The 22006-nt window shown below is 36.0% G+C and overlaps 1 protein-coding gene across 1 annotated transcript; it reads right to left on the bottom strand.

Annotated features, from left to right (window-relative positions):
- Positions 1 to 446: 446 nt before the first annotated feature.
- On the bottom strand, positions 447 to 1681 carry LOC133816199 (uncharacterized). The gene is made up of 2 exons (XM_062248828.1): positions 1097 to 1681; positions 447 to 781 (listed from the first exon to the last, which is right to left on the bottom strand). Exons 1-2 carry the CDS (start codon positions 1628 to 1630, stop codon positions 671 to 673), a joined length of 645 nt encoding a protein of 214 aa, XP_062104812.1. The 5' UTR covers positions 1631 to 1681; the 3' UTR covers positions 447 to 670.
- Positions 1682 to 22006: the final 20325 nt, after the last annotated feature.

The following is a 22006-nucleotide window of genomic DNA, read 5'->3' as shown; positions in this document are numbered from 1 at the left end:
TCACCATAATGACCAGCGATTATAAACGGTCAACGACTTTCATTTAAAAAAAAAATCCACGAAACGGGAAACAAAAATGTTAAAATGAAAGGTTTATATTTTTTAGACAACGTGTTTTACTTCATTACCTGTTTGGACTCTATGTTTTAACAAATTATTTTTTGAATCCTGTATTTTATAAAATGGTTCAAATAGACCCATAAACCTGACTTTAATTAACAAAAAATTAAGTATAACAACACAGTTCTTAAGCAGAATGACTATATTTTTGTTCAGAATTGTTAATTTGATAAATTTTTTGTAATTTTAGTTCAAAAAACTTTGATCAAAATCGGATTTAGGGATCTATTTGAACTATTTTATAAAACATAAAGTCCAAAAAATAATTTGCCAAAACACAAAATTCAATCAAATAACGAGAAAAAACACATAGGGTAAAAAAAATATAATCCCTAAAATGAAAAACTAATAAGCTATAAATCTCAGAATAGTAGCAATAAATCTCAGTTCTTCCGGAATCAGAATAGTAGCAGTAAATATCAGTTCTTCCGGAAAGGAACAAGTAAGTACATGGGGTAATTTTTTTTAAAAAAATAAAAGAATAGGATTATTACAAGCAGTACATGAAAGAATAGTAAAATGAAATGAATTAACACGAGAGTACTTAACACTAACAAATGTTTTCCTTTCTAATGTAGTTGAACAGCCTCACATGGGCAGTGGAATCTTTCTTCTTTTTCTTGAAGTGTTTGGATGCAGCTTTAAGCACCTTATTCCAAACCTGTAAATAAAACCACAAAATATTTATAGCAGATTAAGGAAGCAGCACAAGGATTTTTTATATTTACTAAAACCAAAGTAAAAACTTTTAGAACAAGTGATGTATTGTACTTGCTAACTAGGACAAGTTATTTCTTAAAAATTCCAAGGATTCCTCTAAATTTCCAACATTTTCCCTTTTGAAAACTTTATAAATTTCTTCCCTCAATCTCAAATGAATACATCCAAATCATAACCTAGATTTTGTTTTTTGGGACCAAATTGAAAAAATAACAGGGAAAGAATAACAAAAATAGTAAGAGCTAGAGCAATGTACCTTTTTGGTAAGGGGATTGCAAGTACCCTTAAACGAAGGAGTTGAAGAGAAATCAGAAACCAACTTCTTCTTAATGTTGTTCTTGTTCTTCGTCTTGCTCTTCAAAGCGCTGAGATTTAAAGCAAAACCCGTCGTCATCTTCTTCTTCGAAGCAACTTTCTGGAAACTGCAAGTTGGGCTGCCTAATTCAAAACCCATCTCGAGATTAAGATTTCTGGGCGAAGCGAAATCCGAATCGGAGTCCAAATCTACGTGACTGTAAGCTCGAGGGACCAAAGGGGACCATATTGAGCTCTGAGAATAGTCGAAATCGAAAGCAGAATTGTCTGGAAACTTGCAGAGAAGCTCTTTCGACATTAATGGCTCCAAATACTCCACCACTTTTGTGTTGCAATGACTCATTATGACGATTAAGCTAATAATGTTTCTTCCTTCTTCAAAGCTTTCTTTAGCTTTTGTGCTGTTAGTGATTAAAAGATAAAAAGCGAAAGGGAATGGTGGTCTTATTTTAAGCAGCAAAAGGCAAAGAAACATAAAAAGTGACCGTTGGAATGGGATCGGTGTGTGTTGCTTTGTGTACTACCAGATACTCACATACTAGTACGTAATTTTCATTCTATAATTGTTTTTTTATTTTTTTGAAATGATTCATTTTATAATTGTTAATTGTCGTTTGCCCATTGTGTCTCACGTGTTTTTTGTCTCCCATTATTTAAAAAAGGCATAAGTGCTTCAAAATTATCAAGTAATACAATTTTTGCATTTAAATTATTATCTAAAAACATTTACGGCAAAATTACTTAAATAGTTACAATTCATGCCCTTAAATACTCATCTAAATAATTTAACAATAAAATTACTTAAGTAGTGGATTTTCTTGCACTTATTCCATTGACATTAGCCAACTGTTAAAACTAACATATGTGACACGTGATAGCCTCCAATTTATCTATTTTTAATTTTTAAATATTTTAAAGTTAATTAAAATTTATGAAAAAAATAAATAAATAACATATTTTAAATTAATCAAAAATTAAAACATGTATTTTAAAAACTAAAAAATAACATCATTTAATAAAATTCTAAATAAAAATCATAAAATATTCATTTTTAATCAACATGAAATTAGACAGTATTTAGATTTTAATCAAAAATCAAAATAAAAATTTTATGAATTTATTTAGATTTTTCATTAAATTAATGTTTTTTATTTTTAAAAATACTTGTGTTAATATTTTTGGAATTTAAAATATTTTATTTTAATTTTTTTCCTGAATTTTTCATTATTTTAAAAATATTTAAAAACTAAACTTTTAGTAATTAAAATATTTTTTTATCTTTTCCTGAATTTTTTAATATTTTATTTATTTTTTAAATATTTTGGACGAATCGGAGGCTATCATGTGTCTCATAGGGTTAGTTTTAACAGTTGACTTAACTGTAGTGAGTTAAGTGCAAGAAAATCCACTACTTAAGTAGTTTTACTGTCAAAATTTTTACATGGGTATTTAACTACAAGAATTTTAACTATTTGAGTAGTTTTGCCGTCAAACTTTTTATATAAGTATTTAACTACAAGAATTGTATCTACTTGAGTAGTTTTGCTGCCATTATCCCAATGTTATTTGTCTTTTTTTTAAAGGGGTCTCATATTATTATTATTATTATTATTATTATTATTATTATTTTTGGTAAATAATCATTTCTTACCTTGTACTTTATCGAAATATAGACTTGCAATAATGCTCATATGGTACCTTATAATTTGAAATCATACATATTTAGCATCCTGGACTCAAATTTGTTTAATAAAATTTTATCAATATGACCAAACTGTCTTCCATATATGAGTTTTAAATTCAAATCTAATTACTTAATTACATATGGTGGATGATAGTTGGGTTATATTGATAAAATTTTATTAATCAAATTTGAGTCCTAGGTACCAAATATGTACGATTTCAAATTACAGCGTACTAAATAAGCATTATTGAAAACATATGGTACCAAATTTGTATTTCGATGCAACACAGTGTATCAAATGAGTATTTAATAGGGGTATTTGTAGTATAAATACTTAATTACTTTTGGGTTGTTACTAATATATACCCAATGTCTAAAAATAGCAACAAAAATGTAACGACCCAAAATTGCTAATAAAGCTTAAGGGCCTTGATTAGTGTGCCGGGATGGCATAATTAGTATATATGTGAATAAAAGATTAAATGCATGATTTTGTGGCATGCATGATTATATGATTAAATGCATGTTTATGAGTATTAAATATGCATGTGGGTTCTGTTTAGCTTATAAAGGCATGTTTGTAATTTTGGTCCGTTGAGGGCATAAATGTAATTATATGTGATAAATTGTTGAGACTACATTATTATGTGGATATATTCGCAGTATATGGCTCGAGATGGTCCTAGTGAGCGGATTGGTGAAATAGTCATGGCGGGGATTTATACTCGGCTCGGGGGAGCCTGGGGTATTTTCGAGAATTTAGAAAATATATTGGGGATTATTAGACATTGGGTAAATAATTGGTAATTAATTAGATGACGGGATTAATTGGTAGATAGGAGAAACATTTGAGGAATTAGTTGGAATTGGGAGTGAATGACCTTTTTACCCCTAGGAGTCACTTGAGGACTAGATAAACTAGAAGGGCAACTTGGTCTTTTATTTAAGTGACATACTCAGAAACATAGGAAAAACAAAAGAGAGGAAACTATAAGTTAAAGGAAACTATCAACTCTCTCTCTCTCTATCGATTTCTTCCCTCTTTCTCTCTTACATTTGGAGAATTGATTGAGCTGCTGAAGGAATTGAAGGGTTGAGGGGCTTAGGCTTGAAGCTGGAACTAGGATGAATTGAAGCTACGGGCCAAAGGGAGCATAAGAAAATTGAAGGAAAGGGAAGGATTAAATTGTTGAAGGAGGTTGGGGTCTTATAAGGGAAGCTAGAGGGAAGTTCAAGCTAGGACTCGGGGGAACTTCAGCTTGGGAACCATTGGGTAGCCATCAAGGTAATGATTTTGAGCTTAAACCTTAGAATTTTCTGAATTCTTACTCTGTTTTTATGGTGTTTGGGGCTTGAGAGCTTGGGTATGGATTTTGGGGATTTGTTGGAGTTTGTGGGGAAAACTTGGTTAGGTTTTGTTGCCTTTGATGAGTAGAGTAGTTTTCTATGGTTAATTCTGGGTTTGGAGGTTTGGAGGTCTTGAGGTGTGGATTTTTGGAGCTTTGGCTCGGGGGAATTCAAAGAGAAAACCCAGAATTTCAGAATTCTAGTGTCAGTGTTGTAGCGCTAAGTTGGGAGCGCTACAGTGCTAGGCTGCGATTCTGGGGGCTAGAGTCTACGACTCTAGTGCTGTAGCGCCCAAGAGGTAGTGTTGTAGCGCACTCAACTTTCAAAACTTGATTTTTGGGTACTTTTTAGGACTTTTGCTCAGGGGCTCGGGGGACGATTTCACCACCCCGTTTGGTGGAATTAAAGGTCCCAAGAGCGCGGGATTGTTCTTTGGAATTTAAACTCATCGAAGTACCATTTATGGATTGTGACTAGGTGTTCGCTAGGGCTCAAAGCGGGATCGTGCTCGAGGGTCCTTCTTATTAATCGAAGTACTCGGACCTGAAGTAAGAAAACTACACCCTTTTGTGTGGCTGTGTTGGGACTAAGGTTCCCTAAATTTGAATACAAATGTTGTATGATTGTGATATGCCATGTGAGCATGAAATAAATGGCATAAGAGTTCCGGGACTGATATTTGCGCACAGGACGCGGCTCGGCCACTGAGAGCTGAGGTTAGCTAAATTGTAACGCCCTGGATACCCCAAGACCGTTACGGTGAATCGTGAATTTAACTCGCTACCCGAGTTCTTTGGTTAAAAATGTGCTTCTAGGTGTTATTAACAGGTTAAAGTGGAAAACCAATCAAAAGGAAAGGATATATTTTATTTAAAACATAAAACTGTTCATGGGCCCATCAAAAACATTTACAAGTTATTTACAACTCAAAATGGTCATTGCTGTTTCAAATTTACAAACCTGCCGACCTAAGCAACAAAAATAGGGTAAACCCCCTAGTTCCTCTGAGAACTCCTTGGCCGTGGTGGTCAAGCCGCATATGTACACAACATCACCTAAGCTCTCCACTCAAGGCTGGGTGAGCTTTTCTTTCCCTTTACCTGCACCACATAGCACCCATAAGCCAAGGCCCAGCAAGAAAACACAATATAGCATGAATATAATATCAACAATGCTCATAATAATCATTCAGGACTTTCAGTCCAAAACAGAAGAGTGACAGTTGAAAAGTCACTAAGGTGGGTTCCGTTCCCTCTAGCCATGTGACGATAGGGTCACCTGGGCTTTTCAGATAAGTGATCCTTTCACTAGCTTATCAAGATAGGTGCTCGATGAACTGGTCACCAATATAACCTATCGCATGACCATAGAGTCATAACCATGGGATTCTGCTCCCTAGCCATGTGACAAACAGTCACCTAGGCCTTAGGCCCTGGCTCTGAGTAACTAGTCTTAGACTAGTCAAGCGCTTATAAGTTTCATTGACCTTAGGGTCGGTCCAGCATTAATGTCCCTAGAGTCATTCAACACTGATATTGATTTGATCTAATCTTTTATCGGCCCTGCGTTCAGGACGCTTATGTCGTTTCTGACTCTCAGGTCAGTAATATGCGACCAGTGTCGTCCCTGACTAATCAGTGCCATACACAAGTAAGCAAGCTCTGCTAAGCATTTAATATGCAATCAATGTCCACATTTAAGAACCAACATGAACAATCATGCATGCCATATACACAGGGTGCAGTTTTCTTACCTCTGATTCAAGCGAGAATGAATAAAAGAACGACCATTGAGAACGATCAACCTTTAAGCCCTTTAGCGGTCACCTAGTCATAACCAAATATTGGACACCATCAATAAAATGAATAACAAAGGTTCCCGAACCAAGATCTAGCCTCTGGGACATCAATCCCCACTAATCCAGGTAGTAGGAACAATCCCGAGGCCTAAAACCAAGTTCCCAAGATCAAAACACCCAAACGGCCTCAAAACCCTACCTGAGCAGCGGCCCTAACACCTTGAGCCGCGGCCCCCAGCCACACCAGGAGCAAGGGCTATGGCGCCCACTACCAAGTGCCGTGGTGCCCAGCACGCCCAATTGCCTCCACCAGCTTCTTCGAGCTTGGGCCGCGGCCCCCACCCAGAAACCAGCCATAACCTCGATTTTCTTCATTCTAAACCTTACAAAATCATACATGAACACTTCCAAATCCAAAAATCAAAGTTCCCAATATCCCAATGATCCAAAATCATCGAATTACGAGGCTCAAACGAATAAAAAACTCAACGATTTACAAAATCCAATTCTAAGCTTAGAAACTCTGAAAACTCAAAACTTAAAACTTAGATTACCTTTGGTTGGGTTGTTTCTTGTTAAATCCTTCGGTCAAGAAGCTTCTAATCTTTCCTAGGATCGCTATGCCTCGATCCTCGCTTGATTCTAACTCCTAGAACTCAAGATTTCTTCGAAATTGCCTCGAACGGTAAAAGGAACTAACATAAAGAGAGAAAGTGTTTTCTAACGTACGGTTCTATCTGACAAGCTACTTCAAGCTTAAGTAACCTCAAATAAAACCTAGTGCTCGGGGTCCGAAAAACACCCCCGGGAACATAATAGTCAAAACTCCCAGAATTTCCTCCTGATCTCAATAACTCCCAATTTATCATCAATTAAACATTCTCATTACTCAAAATCCCAATAAATGACCCCATTATGACAAAATCGCTAATTCACAATATAAGACTGTCTCATGCCAAATAGCTCGAATATATCTCCATAATAATGGGATCTCATCCATAACTCACAATATGCACCAAAATACACAAATATGCCCTCAACGGGCCAAATTACCAAAACACCCTAGTAATCAAATGTGGACCCACATGCATGCATATAACATCATATTATAATATAATTCATATAAACATGCATATAATCATTTAATGACATAATTAAATAGTTATGGCCCTCTCGACCTACTAATCCAGCCATTAAACCGCATTAGGGATTTCGGGCCATTACATAAATAGTCACTGAGCTCGGCCTAAGCGAGTCGAAGTCAGTGAGTTAAACACTAGGCTCGACCTAAGTGAGCGGGAGTCAGTGGGTTAAACTGAGGGTGCGACCTAAGGGTGTCGACCCTGAGTATTGTATGATGATTGTGATAAACTGATGATTATGAATGTGTTTACTGTTGTTAATCTAATGCTTATGGCTTGTTGAATACCTGGATGATAGACTAATGATTCCTTGATTGTCGTCACTGATTTGTGGGCCTGTTATGGCCTGCTGTGTCTTATGAATTATTTGATTCTCGTTATTGCATATGTTATGATGTTATGGTTTTCTTGCTGGGCCTCGGCTCACGGGTGCTACGTGTTGCAGGTAAAGGCAAGGATAATATGGTTCAACCATGAGTTGGAGAGCTCTAGGGACGAGGTGTACATTATCAATTGCTCGTCTGCCACGGCCGAGGGATTGTACAGGGACGGAAACCTAAAATGTGTATTTTGCCATTAGAGTGGCCTTGATTGTATATAAATTTTGGAAATTTTGTAAATTTCTCCTTTAAACCCTGTTTTTGGGATCACATGTACTAAGTATTTGTTTTAATGAAAATTATCCGTTTATGACCAAAATATTTTAAACCTAACTTCTTTATGACTATAGGATCACATTTTCATTTAAATGACTTGATTAGCAAGTCCTGCACTATTTTAAACACACAGTCTAACGGTTTTGGTTATCCAGGGCGTTACAAAAAATACTCAAACAGCCAAAATAGATTATTTTGTCATTACCCATTTTAACAGGTCCATTAGTGGCTGACTGGACTGCTAAGTGTCGCTCTATCATTGGTCCAACACATATTGTTTTTTTTTTAATATTTAAATTTATTTTAAATTAAAAAATATATATAATAAATATAAATTTTAAAAAAAATTTAAAATCTAAATGAAAAGTAAAATAAAAAAATTGATTCTTAAAAAAAATTGTTAGACTATCCTCTCTCTCTTTCTTCCTCATCTTTTCTCTTTGTCCAGTTGGGGAGCATCATATCTGAGGAAGGATGGGGAGGACTCTTTTGATTAGGTGGAGGGGGTCGAAGCTTGGACTAAGGGGACCTGGGATTGAAGATTAGGCTGCGTATAAAGCTTAGGTTAGAGTTTCAAATTAAGGGAAGACTGGAACAAGCAAGCTTTGACTGGGTTCGTGGGTGGTTGATGGTAGCAAAGGGTCGGGACCTGTGTTTAACGCCCAAAATGTGACTACCACTAAGCGGTAGTTGTAGTAAGATCGGGCGGTCGATCCACAAGGAGGTAACCTAAAATCAAAAGGTTAGTAGAAAATAACACAAAAAGTTAGTAACAAGAAGTAAATAAAATTGTAAATGGAAAGAGGTTTGAGATTTTGGTATTGTATTTTTTTGATGAAATGATAAAGTGAGATAGGTGAGATAAATGTAAGATGTAATCAAGAGTTTGAGAAATGGAAAGGTTTCAAGAATCATCCATATGCTTGCTTAGTTACTTAGTTACTTGATTTACAAAAATATACAAGTAAATAGTTCACATCCCAACATTTACTTGGAAAATCTAACATTAAAGTCCATATTCTTTTCTAACAAAAGTCCATTTGAGTTATAAATTTCTTTACTTTAAAAGCACAAAGTTAATCTTATGAAAAATCTAAAAAATGACAAAATACCCAAGGGCAATAATGCAATAGAAGATTAGACATAAAATTATGTATCAATATTACTTTTACTAATTAGAAGCACATAGAAAGAGCATGACTAATCATATATACTATTAGCATAAGTAAATAAAGATAACAAAATAAAGATAACAAAATAAAGATAGAGATGAAAGAACATAAATAACTCAAATATATTACATTAAGAACATAGTAAATCAAAGTAGCAAAATAACATCACTTGCATATGGAATCATCCCTAACCTTCCTAGGAAGATTAGGCCATTATGCTCATGATTCTCACAAAATTCTAAGAAGAAAATATGAGAAGAAAGTGAGTGGAAATTTTGCGATAGTTTATCTACTCTAAAAATTACATACCCATTATGAAGAAAGAGTCCCTATTTATAGAGGGGGAAAAGGACTAAAAAGAAATTAAACAACAAAATGAGGTTTACAAAATAAATTTGAAATATTAATAATAAAATATGATTTTGAAAAATCAAATCTTATTATTAATATTACCCTAGCTATTTTTGTGTATAGTCAAAATGCTCCTTTTCTAAAATACCACAAAAACATGAGCTTTAAAGCTCAAAATAACAATTTGCAAAGCCCAATACCCACAAAACATGGCTGGTGACACAAGAGGGTTTTGACCTATTTCTAGCCAATGAGGGGGTGCCACGTAGGTAAGCTGCTGGAAGATGTCATTGGGTCACGGGCCTGGAGATGCACGTTGGGCTTCAGCTATTGATGAAGGGGGCTGGCTTTGCTTCACGTTGGAGGAAAGGAATGATGTGTTGGGTCACGTTGGAGGGTGATCTTCATTTGGGCCTTGAGGTTTGATGGGCTTGCTGGAGGGTTGATGGGAAGCTCGGCTGGGATTTGTTGAGGGTGAGACGTGGGTCAAATGAAGGGAAATGAGGAACCAAGTTTGACCAGTCAACGTAGGTGGAGATATATGGGTATGTTGGGACACGTGGCGCGCTGGGAGGCTGAAGCTGTGGCCAGGTGCGGACGCGTGGCGCAATGCAGGAGGCGACACCTGGCTATGCAGGGGCTGGCAGCTTGGGTTGCTGGGCTTGGGCCAACGGGCCTGAGCTTCATTTCTTCAAAAATACCACTTTCTTCATTTTCTTTTTCAGTTTTAACTATTTCTCTATTCTCCATTTTTATTAGTGTCCAAATGCAATTTATTTCCTGAAAATTAAACATAAATTAAATTAAAATTAATATTTTCAATTATAAAATATATTACAATAAATTCATGAAAATATTAATTAAAACTTAATTTATTTTTCACTTTAAAACTAATAAATTTGCATTTTTGAGCACTAATCAATCTGCATTCAAATCTGCTTCGTGGGTGGTTGATGGAGGCAAGAGGTCGGATATAGTTCGTGTTTTGTTAGCCGCATATAGAATTGTAAATATGGGTCGACACAGCCCGACACAACCAATATTTTCGTGCCTCCGAATAATTCGAGTAATGTCGGGCCGAGCCCATATACAAATTTGTGTCGTGTTGGGCCAGCCCATATTTAAAGAAGTAAGCCCAGCACAACCCATAGGCACGACACATGTAGTGTCGTGCTTTGTACCATGTCGGGCCCAAATCGGGCTTGCCCACTTTTTTTATTCAGACCCACTTTTAGGACCATTTTATTATTGCCAAAAAATGTGAGGAAGGGGAATTGAGAAAATAATATATTTTTATTATCATTTTAATTTATATATAATTGACAAATAAAAATTTATTATCATTATTAATGTCAAAATATAAGATTTTTTATCATGTCGTGCTTTCGGGTTAGTCCGTTTGTGCTTTCATGTCATGCCTTCGGGCTTGTCGTGTCGTGTCGTGCTCAGGCCCATGTCGTGTTGTGTCATGTCGTGCCAATTAGCAATTCGTGTTGTGCTTGGCCCAAGCCCATATTTTTTTGTGTTGTCGTCGTGCCTTCCGGGCTCGTGCCAGTTTCATGCCATGCTAAAAAGTTCGGCTAGTATTTACAACTCTACAACATAAATATCAAATATATCAACATATCTTTGAGGATAATTTTTATCAATGTATTTTCAATATTACAAAAAATATTTTTGTTTCATTAATTAAATAAATATCTAATATATTACAAAAAATTAATTTTAATTTATGAAAATTTACATCCAAAGTTACCAATAAAAATATTAAAAAAATTAATTAATTAAAGTACTAAAATTAAAGATATATATTTTATTATTATTATTTCAGTTGAAAAATTATGAAACAAATATAAACATCCATTATTATTGTTTTAAAAAAATAGGTTTTTAATTAATAATATTATCAAAATATTTTTTTTGTTTTATACTTAGATTTTAATTTTATTTTTGTAAAATTATTATTAAGTTTGATTATCTAAAGTATTAGATAGCTTATGTGATTGAAATAGTGATATTTTGGTATAATTGAAAATAAATTTGAATAAAATTTATATTCCAAGGATTTTTTGGTATTGTGTTATTAAGAGCAACTCCAACCATGCGCTCTACTTTTTAGTTAAAATTGCTAAAAAATTATTTTATGAGCCATTTTTAACTTAACAACTCTAATCACACTCTTCATTATAGCTAGCTACCGAATAATTAAATATTTTTAATGGAACACACTTTGGTTCCATAAATATACATTTTATTAAAATAATAGTAATGATGATAAAAAATAAAATGGCTAAAATATGTCTAGCCCATTGGAGTGTTAAAAAATACATAATAAGTTACTTCTAAGTTATTTTAGCTAAAAAAAAAAAAAGAGGAATTAGTTAGTGTAGTTGGAGATGCTTTAAATGCAGTATAATAGTTTGGTATATTTTAAATGAGAGAATTTTAAACTGGCATTGAAACACAAGAGGGTAATAAAATAGTATAATTACTTATTTTAATATATATATATACTATTTAAAAATTGTTATAGAGGAATAAAATCATCTTAGTACTTTATGGTTTAATTAATTCCAAAAATATATGTAAATACTTAATCAATTTAAAATTATACCATTTCATCAATTTTGTTTGAAATATTTTCTTTTATGACTAAAATACTTTGAATTTATTTTTGATTTAAAATATGTTTATAGAAATAAAACAATGAAAAACAATATTAAATTAGTTTTAACCTATACAATAAAGTATTAAATTGGTATATTTCTTATAATGATAAATTGCAAAAAAAAAATGTAATTATTAAAAGTAAAATATTTATGGTAAGTTTTGTGCCTTGCATGGAGTATATTCCCCAAACCCAATAGTTAGGTTTGAGATGGTGTAAGAATGTCTGGCCTAATCCAATTCCCTATGGGACTAAGGCTGGCCTAGTCCATTTGTACGCACACTCCTTGAGCTCGACGAACCTCTTCCTAAGCTAAACCTAGAGCCCTCGAGTCAATGTTCTCGTGTTGACTTAAGGAAGCATTGTGCTCCTCCCAATTGACATCTAGGTTATATGTCTAGAGGTCATGACCATTATCACTCCACGAGTTGACCACTCAGGCTAGTGATTATGTGCTTAACTTCACCTAGTAGAGAGGGACACTTAGCATGTAGATAGGTTGGCAAAGTATGCCACGCGTCTCCCAACCCGTTAATCTACCAAAGGTTAATGGCCTTATCCATCACATCGGTAAGAGGCAATATTTATTTTGCCTCCCAAGGAATGACCCCTAGCACAAGTTGATTAGCTGACAAAGGCTTTACTTTAGAACCTCCCCTGATCCAAACGTCTAGAGGCTCACTTGTATGCCTGTGAAAGGGTTCTCATTCCTTCTACACAACATACACATAACTTGTGCTTGAGAATTAGACATTCTCTCTCTAACATTTTTTTCATCTCAAGGACTCTCCCAATGAGAAGTTCTTTTCTATCTCGGTTTAAGATAATAGCCAAAGTTCCTTCGTAGGTATGCCTCCATTTCTTAATTCACAACACTTGACGCCTATTAACCTTTGAGGTTGATTTAAACAAGAGGAAAAGTTCTAAGGTTCAAGCATAGCAAACTAACTAGTATTCTAGCATTTCTATCCCATATTGACCTTTAATACGAGAACGAAATCTGTTACCACTAGTTTGGCACTAGACAAAGGGAAAGTACAACTCCATAATTTCCAAATATGCCAAAGGATATTCCTTAAAACTGTAAAATTGACCGATGAGAGGTTGCTTGCGACGATTGTTTACAAATATCTCGGTGGTTCGGTGTGACCATGTCCAACTGGGAAGAGCCAAAGCATCGAACCCTGATTGGCAAAGGCTCGCATAAGATACTACTCGCTACTTCAACAGGTGGGGCAAAATGATTTGATGGAAGGATCAAGTGAGAAACCTTATTAAGGCATCAAACAACTTGAGTAGGGGGCGACTCCCTGTAGACTTCATCGGAAGGGTGGCCCAAGCTACCCTCGACTCTTGCTCGCTAAGGTTGCACGAGTCTGAAAGCCTGATATAACAATAGAATATTAGCAGGAACACCAAATGGGCCTAAAAAACTAGAAGATTCCCGCAACAACTACCTTAAATGAGCCACCAAAAACAACAAACAACCCAGGAAGGATAAGGCCCTAGGGTCCACATCACTAATGTCCATCCGCTAAGGTTAAAGAATTTCACTGAGCCCAAGTACTGATGAAGAAGAAAGATGATGGCCAAAACGGATAAGGTCGTAGGCTAACCCACCTGCATTCACTCTTCAAAAGAAGTCAGGACGCATGTCCATTAATGCCACATTTTTCTGTCACAGGGAGAATGAAGATGAAGGAAGATCAGAAAAACTACAAATGGTCCTCAACCGACGAAGGGAAGTGGATTTTGGGGGCCAGATCAACGAGAAAAGAAAATCCCCCATAGTTGTAGTTATGACCTCAGGCCTAACACTTGGACTTGGGATCCTCACCCTCGAGTAAACAATTGAGATGATGTGCAAGGCCATCAAGAAAGAACTACCGACCTCAAGCTCAGAGCATAGGTAAGTGAGCCCACCATTCACCAATGAAATAATGGAATTAGTCAAGACCAATGACTCCAAGATTCTGAACATCCCATGATATGATGGGACGGGTAACCTTGAGCTCCACCTTAAGACCTACCAAGATTGGATGGTGCTTAATGAATTGTATAAAGCCCTCCATGCAAAGGTTTTCCCTTGAGCCTCTCAAGGCTAGCACGAGCCTAGTATGAGACCCTAAGACCTGGTTCCATTATAAATGTCATGAAACTGAGGGACAAGTTACTCAAGAAGCTTGCCAGTGTTGTGATGAAAAAGGTCAAACTACACCTTCACAATGAGAAATAAAAGTGAGGTGAAAGCCTAGCCAACTATATCCCCTGCTTCAAAAAGGTTGCCCTGGACACTAAGGAGAAAATGAACAACTAGATCTGAGAGATCTATCATGACAACCCAATTAAGTGTGAATTCATCTACCATTTGCTTCACAACCTGCTCAAGATGTATGCTGTGCTTATGGAGGAAATCAACAAAGAGGCAACAATAAAAGATTACTACCTGACCTGCCATGCATTGAGAAACCTCAATAGAAGTCCAGGTCAAAGTAATACAAAGGGATAATGCTCCTAGTAAGAGGACAAGAAGCGACATTTCTCAAAAAGTGGTTTGAAGGGCAAGTCCCTCCCCACCAAGCTCAAATCTTTTACCCTATTGATGAAACAATAAGACAAGATCCTAGATGAGATTCAGGTGGCTCAAGCCCCACAACTTATTAAAGTTGATCTTGATAAGAGTGATAGGTCAAAGTACTATGACTTCCATCATGACCATGGATACACCACCGCCTGATTGTTTGCCTAAATTGAGAAGTTGATTCAAAAAGACCACTACTTATTCTTATCATAGGCCTTGCACATATCCATCTTAATACCAACTGAGCCAAATTTCCCCTTTCTTTTCATTAATAAGCATAGAACTTTATCAGCAATGATCAGATAATTTGCAATCCAACCGCTACAAGAAAAATGGGCTACTACTTCGGTTTTTAGGGTGGAACTACTTCGGTTTCGCATAAACTCGCAACATAATTTGTTTGGGGCGAAGTAAAAAGTGGTGAAAAACTGAAGTGGAAGGTCTTCATATTGAGGTATCACCTCCATATTGAGGTGTTTCCACTTCGATTTATATGTATAAACCTATTTTCTACTCCGGTTTATACATAAAAACCGAAGTGGAATGTCTATTTATAAAATCCACCAAATTTTGATAAAATGGGAATTAAATCTGAATTATATATATATTTGAAAATTTATATTTTTAATTGCTTTTGTTGACTATATTTTTCGCTATCAACCTAATCTAAAAATTTGACAGAAAATAGAAGAAAATAACACAGGTTTTACGTGGCTCAGGCTATAATGGAGCCATTGTTCACGAGTCTTTGGTATTAGTGAGTTTGAAGCTTATTTGTGCAAGCTTCAATGGAGTCTTTGTTGGTATTAAAAGAGAAAATCTAAGATACGCAATGGGGAGTGGACCTTTTAATAATTATTAATATCAGCCAAGATCATACACATCTTCTAGAGGTTGTTGGTATTGAATCAATTTTAAACCATCTGCTAGAGGTTGTAACAATCTAAATGATCCCACTACATCAAGACCCTTTTGTCGTTGCACAAAATCCATTACTTTATGTTCAGCTAGCACCAAAAAGGCCACTCCTAGTAGAAGTAGTAGAATTATTCCAAGTATTTCAGCTGGACAGCTATGTCTATTTTCGATTTTCTATTCACTCATGCTCTGGCCTGGTCGACCTGAATTAGAGATTACCTCTTGTAGCCTATCAAGTGTCCTCGAATCTTTTTGTATAAAATCAACGACCTTCCTATCCTAGTTCTGAAAGCTCACACCTTGATATTCCAGACCAATCCTCAAACACACAAGGACGTGTGTGGGCACGTAGGATTTAAAAGGTTGATTTATGACTCTCTAGATGTACTCAACACATAAGATATAGAGAGGTTTGATAGAGAGAAAAGGAATTGAATAGTTCTTAGGTTTAGGAAAACTATTGCTTCTGTTTCAGAGAGAGACTCTAACAGTCTATGAAAAATAATAATTTCTTCTTCTGAAAAGTATTGCTGCTTTTTAAGTTTATAAAGATAATAACTAATTTAATTAATCTTTGTTTTATTAAATTAAAACTGATCAGTTATAACCTTATTTAATTATTTAATTTAAATCATATTTAAAAAAAGAATAATTAAATATAAAAAATTAAATAAAACAAATTATTTGAAATTCAAAAGTCAAATCCCAAAGATAGGAAATCCCTGCGTGTGGCGTCACACTCAATGTACAGTGAGTGTGTCGACCACACCATTAGGATTATCCCTAATTTTCTCATTTGTTTATTTAATTAATATTTAAGACAATATATTTACCACAAAATAAATATCAATTAATTCAAAATTAACTTTATCTTAAAATATCAGTTTTAAATAAATAAATAAGTATCTTATTCTAAATAAGATAATTATTAATCTCTCTTTATATATTAATACAAACAAGATTAATATTTATTTTAACCTATAGTTTTTCAAAATAAAAACTATATATTTAAATAATTAATTAATTCATAATTAATCAATTGCATATAATTATCACATACTTATTTCCTTGCCCTAGAAAATTAATTATTTTGCAATTAAGTCCTCTCTACAAATCTTTCTTTTGACATCCTTACATTTGATAGTGTAGGACAGAGCTGATCTGGGGACCATGAACCTATAATACCGCTGCTACAAAAATATACTTTAACTTCAGTTTTTTTGCTTGTTATTCTTCGGATCTCGCAGAGATATTAACCGAAGTTAATCAAAGTGAAGTTAAAAGTATCTAAAAACCGAAGTTAAAAGGTACCCTTTAACTTCAGTTATTATGTAAAAATCAAAGTTAAAGGGTATCATTTAACTTCAGTTTTTACATAATAACCGAAGTTAAAGGTATTTTTCCCTATAAAAATTATATATATTTTATTTATATTATTAATTTGATTTTTTATAAAATATTTTAATAATTATTTTTAATTCTAATTTACAATTATTTTAATATTAATAAATATATTTGAACATTCCAATAAACTTAAAATAAAATAAAATTCACAAACTATATAGACTTAATGTACATATATATACACATTCAAACCGAAATAAAAGCTAAGTACCACATAAAAATCTAAAGTGTTCATACAACTAAACATGTGAAGTTCACCTAAGTTATTATTTGAAATAATGAAATTTCTTAAGTATTAAATATTTTTCAAAAAATTTAGTAGAATTTCCCCTATAAATAGGACTACCCAAACTTGTTGACATTCAATTTACAACTAAAATTTGCAACAACTCACCGAGAAGATAAGCATAATCATGTCAAGTTTATCAGAAATTGGAGGAATACCTCATGCCGAAAAGCAAAGCTTATTCTCCAATTACAATAGAACTCATGTTAATCCATTTTCATCTTGAATGCTTGCCTTGAATTTTGACGGTATCCATAAGCTGCATAGTTCAAAGTAACCTTATCTATTCAAGAGGCTTGATAAGGTTACTTCAAACTAGGGACTTATGGTTATCACCACAGCACACAAATTCTCGATATCCTATTCAAAACTTACCGCCAAACCTAAAAAGTTTAAATTATAACTCTATGAATAAATACTCCATATTTAAAAACATATTCAATTAATAAATCCTAAAAAATTGGGCAGAGTTTCCTATGTTTCTGTAACATATCCCAATTTCATAAGTACCTATTAATTCAATACAAACAAACATAATAATCAACATGCATAATCTCATCATTATACCACCGCAACACACAAATTTCTCAGAACCTACTTCACTAATTTTCAAACCTAATGGATATTTATTACTATTGAATTTAGTGGAACTTAGGTTCAATAGTAAGTAAATATAAGTTCCACTAAAAAGTTTAAATTATAACTCTATGAATAAATACTCCATATTTAAAAACATGGTCAATTAATAAATCCTAAAAAATTGGGCAGAGTTTCCTATGTTTCTATAACATATCCCAATTTCATAAGTACCTATTAATTCAACACAAACAAACATAATAATCAACATGCATAATCTCATCATTATACCACCGCAACACACAAATTTCTCATAACCTACTTCACTAATTTTCAAACCTAAGTTCCACGTCATCAGCAACCGTGTTTTGGGTAAACATTTGCCCTCAAGTTTATTTATTGCAACCAGCAATAAGTAAACTTAGGAAACCGACTCTTTGAATACCCCACGAAATATGTCAGAACTGCCCATGCTTTCTCAAAAAAGGTGACCAATCATGTCTAATCAAGTCTTTTCGGTTTCCCAAGAATGTGTCTGATGGCCATTTCACTTCCCCGTGCTTAGAAAAAGTAACTCATGATTACCTCTTTTAACGTGACGCAGTCACTATATATAATACCCCAAATTCATTTTTTTTTACTTTTACTTTTCACTCGCCATTTTCTCGTCAAGAACTCCTAAGATCCTCGAATTTCAGAGCCCAGAAAACTTGAAAAGCTCCCATCGCTGTTCTAAGGATCCTTTGCTCGGACGTTCAAAACTGCTTCGTTTCAGACCCCTCTTTTCATCCAAGTAATTTTTACGAACCCCTTGGATGTTTGAGATGCCATGCAAAACTGATTTTTATGTATTTAAATTTGTGTTCTTGACTGTTCTTGGCCAAAACTATTTTGGGATAATGGGCATACTGATAGATGCTTGGTAGGATAGCGAAATAACGTCCCGTAGGAGTTAGGAGCCAGTTTGATAGTCAAGATTGTAGATTTAGGGCGTAAAATCGAAGTAAAAATTTGATTTTTAAGCTAGTTGAAAAACTGGGATTTTCCCGCCCCTTCGGAGTTGAAAAAGCTTTTTCCTGAAAAACTTTTTACTTCCGCTTTTCAATCTATTTTTCAAATTGCTCGTATAGAACTTAGTGTTTTTGTTAGAATGATGTTGGCCGTATAAAAGCTTAATTTTTATACGCGAGCAACGTTATTCCAATTCTCAACACAAGCTTTTAAGCTTTATGGCTTACCTCCCCCTTTCTCTGCTCGCAGCTTTTCATGCAAGATCCGTGGGGAGGAGAAAGACCCATCGACGACGACTTACTAGCTCAGCTGCTTGAGGACGAGGAGCGACTGTCGTTGCTAATACCTGAAATTCCCTTTTCTCGTGCCACTTCAAACACTCCATCAACCCTCATTCAAAATATGGGTCGAGCAAAAACTAAAGCCCAGAAAAAGAAAACTCCCAACCCTTCAAACCAGCCTGCTCCTTGGGCTGAAATTCCCTCGACCAGTGGTCGAGCAGAAAATATTCCTGACCCAAATATCCAAACTCATGCTCAACCCCGAAATGCCATTCAACCAGATGTTGAATGGTATGTTGTACCTGAAAGCCGGTTGACGATCAGGATGATCGCCAACTATATTAGGAAATATGGACTCCCAGGGGTGACACTAGTCCGACCCAATCAAGACCAACGAGCAAACTTGCCTGGAGGCGCTTTCAGCGCCTGGTCAAGGTACCATATTGAGGCAATGGTTACCTTGCCTCTTTATCCTTTTTTCCAAGGGGTGGCCAACTACTTCGGGGTCGCCCCTTTCCAAATAACTCCCAATGGATATAGAATGCTTGCAGCACTCTATATCCTTTATAGCCACAAAAAATGGCCTGTGCCATCACCCCATGAGGTTAATTATCTATTCGACCTCAAGTCTAACCCCAACCACGAAAGCACAGGGTTTTTTCACTTTCGTCATCAGGAAACAGGGCACACTTTCCTGTCCGACACCACTCACATATCGATCGTGGGGAGGTACTATCAGGAGTATTTTCTTACGACTGACATGGTCGCGAACAACCTGGCCTTCACTCAAGGAGGTAACGCCTTTGTACCACTGGTCGTTAATCTTTCTTTAATTTTTTCTCTACACTTTCTTAGATTTTTAGTGCCTTTTAGGCCCATGGTTGCAGCCAGACCCCACTCCAGACATGGAGTTAAGATCAACCCTCTTGGCCAGTATGACTAACGTGGAGAAAAGCGTCAAGCATCTGGTCACAGAGGCTAACCTTAGGCTAGTCGGCCTTTTGGCCCCTTATCAGGATGTGAGGGAGTCAACAGCGGGGAGTGCTACTGGTGGAGAGGTTCCCGAGCAGCACCCATACGTGGAACAACCCCTTCCGAGGAAGGCCACTGGAGTAACAATCAGGGAACCTTCCAGCACTCCGCGGGCTACTGCTCCCCCTGCCCCAAAAGGAAAAGGAAAAAAGAAGGCCACTGAACCCCCACTCCCATCGACGAATCTTCAGATGAGAACAGTCCTGATCTTTCACTCTTAGATAGTTTTCCAATTCCCTATCACTTATTTGACGGGGACGGCAACTTTAAGTATACTCCAATCTTAAGTATAGATTTCTTCCAGGCAGTAAGTAGTTCAGTAAGTAATGTAGTGACCAGTAGTTGTAGCGCGGGTACTTTACTTATAATCTCTTCACTTTCATTTTTAGCTCCGTCTATATATCTTGTCTCACTGCTCGTGTTGTTTCCTTTTGTGCAGATATGTCATCTGAAGACGTGTTCGAGCATTACAAGGTTGTCGTTGCATCTTTTGGCAAGAAGAAAGACAACAAGAGGTCTCGAGGGGAGAGCAGTAAAACCGCCTCAAAGAAGGCCCGAACCGAGGACCCTCCAGCCACTGTCCCTTCAAAGGAGAACACACCACCTCCATCGCCACTCGAGCAGCCAGCCTCAACTTCTCCGGTCGATCAGTATTCCACTCCTTCAACACCCGTCGACCAGCACCATACTCCTCATGTCCCTACCAACCAAACACACCGCACTCAGCCCGAAGGCTCCCTGTCCAGCATCGTGGTCAGCTAAGCCTGGGAGAGGATATACAAGCTCTCCAAACATAAACACAATCAAAAGGCCATTACCGAAACCATTTCCATGGAGCCTGACCAAATACTTAACTGAGGGCTGAATGAGATAGTTAGCGTAAGTTACCTCCTAATGCTAAATAATTTAATTTTTGTTTTCTGCCATCGCCTTACCCTTTTTCATCTGATTTCAGGGATTACTGACCATGACTGCTGGCTGGCGCCGTGCAGGGGCGATGGTGTCCCGGGCCAAAAATTTCGACACCAGGCTTGTTGAGGCTAAGAAAGCGCTCGAAGGGAAAAACGCTGAGTTGCTCGAGAAGCTAACTAAACAGAATGACGAATTGCTTGAGAAGAGTACGGACCTGTCTAATCAGAAATAGGAACTGCTCAAGCAAAAATCCACTCTGACCGAGGAGTTGCTGGAGGTTCGGGATGGCCTGAAGAAATCCAATGAAGACAAAGAAAAATTCAGGGAAAGCGCCAAACTCAACTACCAACAATCCGTACAGCTCGAGCTTGATTTGATTGCGAGCAAGTAAGAGACGGAGGAGCTGGAAAAGCGCATGAAGGAGCTTGAGGAACTTGAAGCCAAGAACTTGGAGAAGTACAAGGAAGCCACTCATCTTTGCTTCTACGAGTTCTGGAAGCACAACCGGGAGGCTAACTTCAACTATCTGTCAGAACGCCTGAGGCGGACTCTAATGTCTTAGTGTGCCATTCGCCTGGAGGAAGAAGAGAGGGCTAAAGTATCTGCTTCCCCGGAGATCTCTCTGGCAACAGGGATAGATGGTGCAGACAATGAAGCTGGCGCATCTATCGACCAGGACGCTCCTCAAGACCCTCCAGCCGCTTAGTCTTTTTTCTTTTAATCTTTTAATTACACGACCTACAAGTCGTGATGTAAAGAAATTAATTTTTTATTGCTGCGTGGGCAGCTTTTTTCCTTTCAATTGGACAATTACATCCGAGTAGTACTGCTCGCAGTGTAAAGTAATTCGTTTTTGATATTATAATACATTTTTATTTTATTATAACATCTGTTTGCATGATCGAACTTAGCATAGCACTTTGGTTTGATTTAACAAAATACAAAATTTTGAAAAATACTCTAAGTACCCTACACTACACCAAAAACTACTTTCCACAACACATAATTATAAGTCTTTTGAAAATGTATTAT

Source organism: Humulus lupulus, chromosome 2, assembly GCF_963169125.1.
Source record: "Humulus lupulus chromosome 2, drHumLupu1.1, whole genome shotgun sequence".
NCBI classification, from domain to species: Eukaryota; Viridiplantae; Streptophyta; class Magnoliopsida; order Rosales; family Cannabaceae; genus Humulus; species Humulus lupulus.
This window is presented reverse-complemented; position numbering and strand designations above follow the sequence as displayed.

Bases quoted from the DNA above. Each gene is read 5' to 3' on its own strand.
- LOC133816199 (XM_062248828.1), bottom strand. From the start codon at position 1,630: ATGTTTCTTTGCCTTTTGCTGCTTAAAATAAGACCACCATTCCCTTTC. The intron at 782-1,096 runs GTACATTGCTCT...TTTTATTTACAG, and splicing joins GCAATCCCCTTACCAAAAAG to GTTTGGAATAAGGTGCTTAA.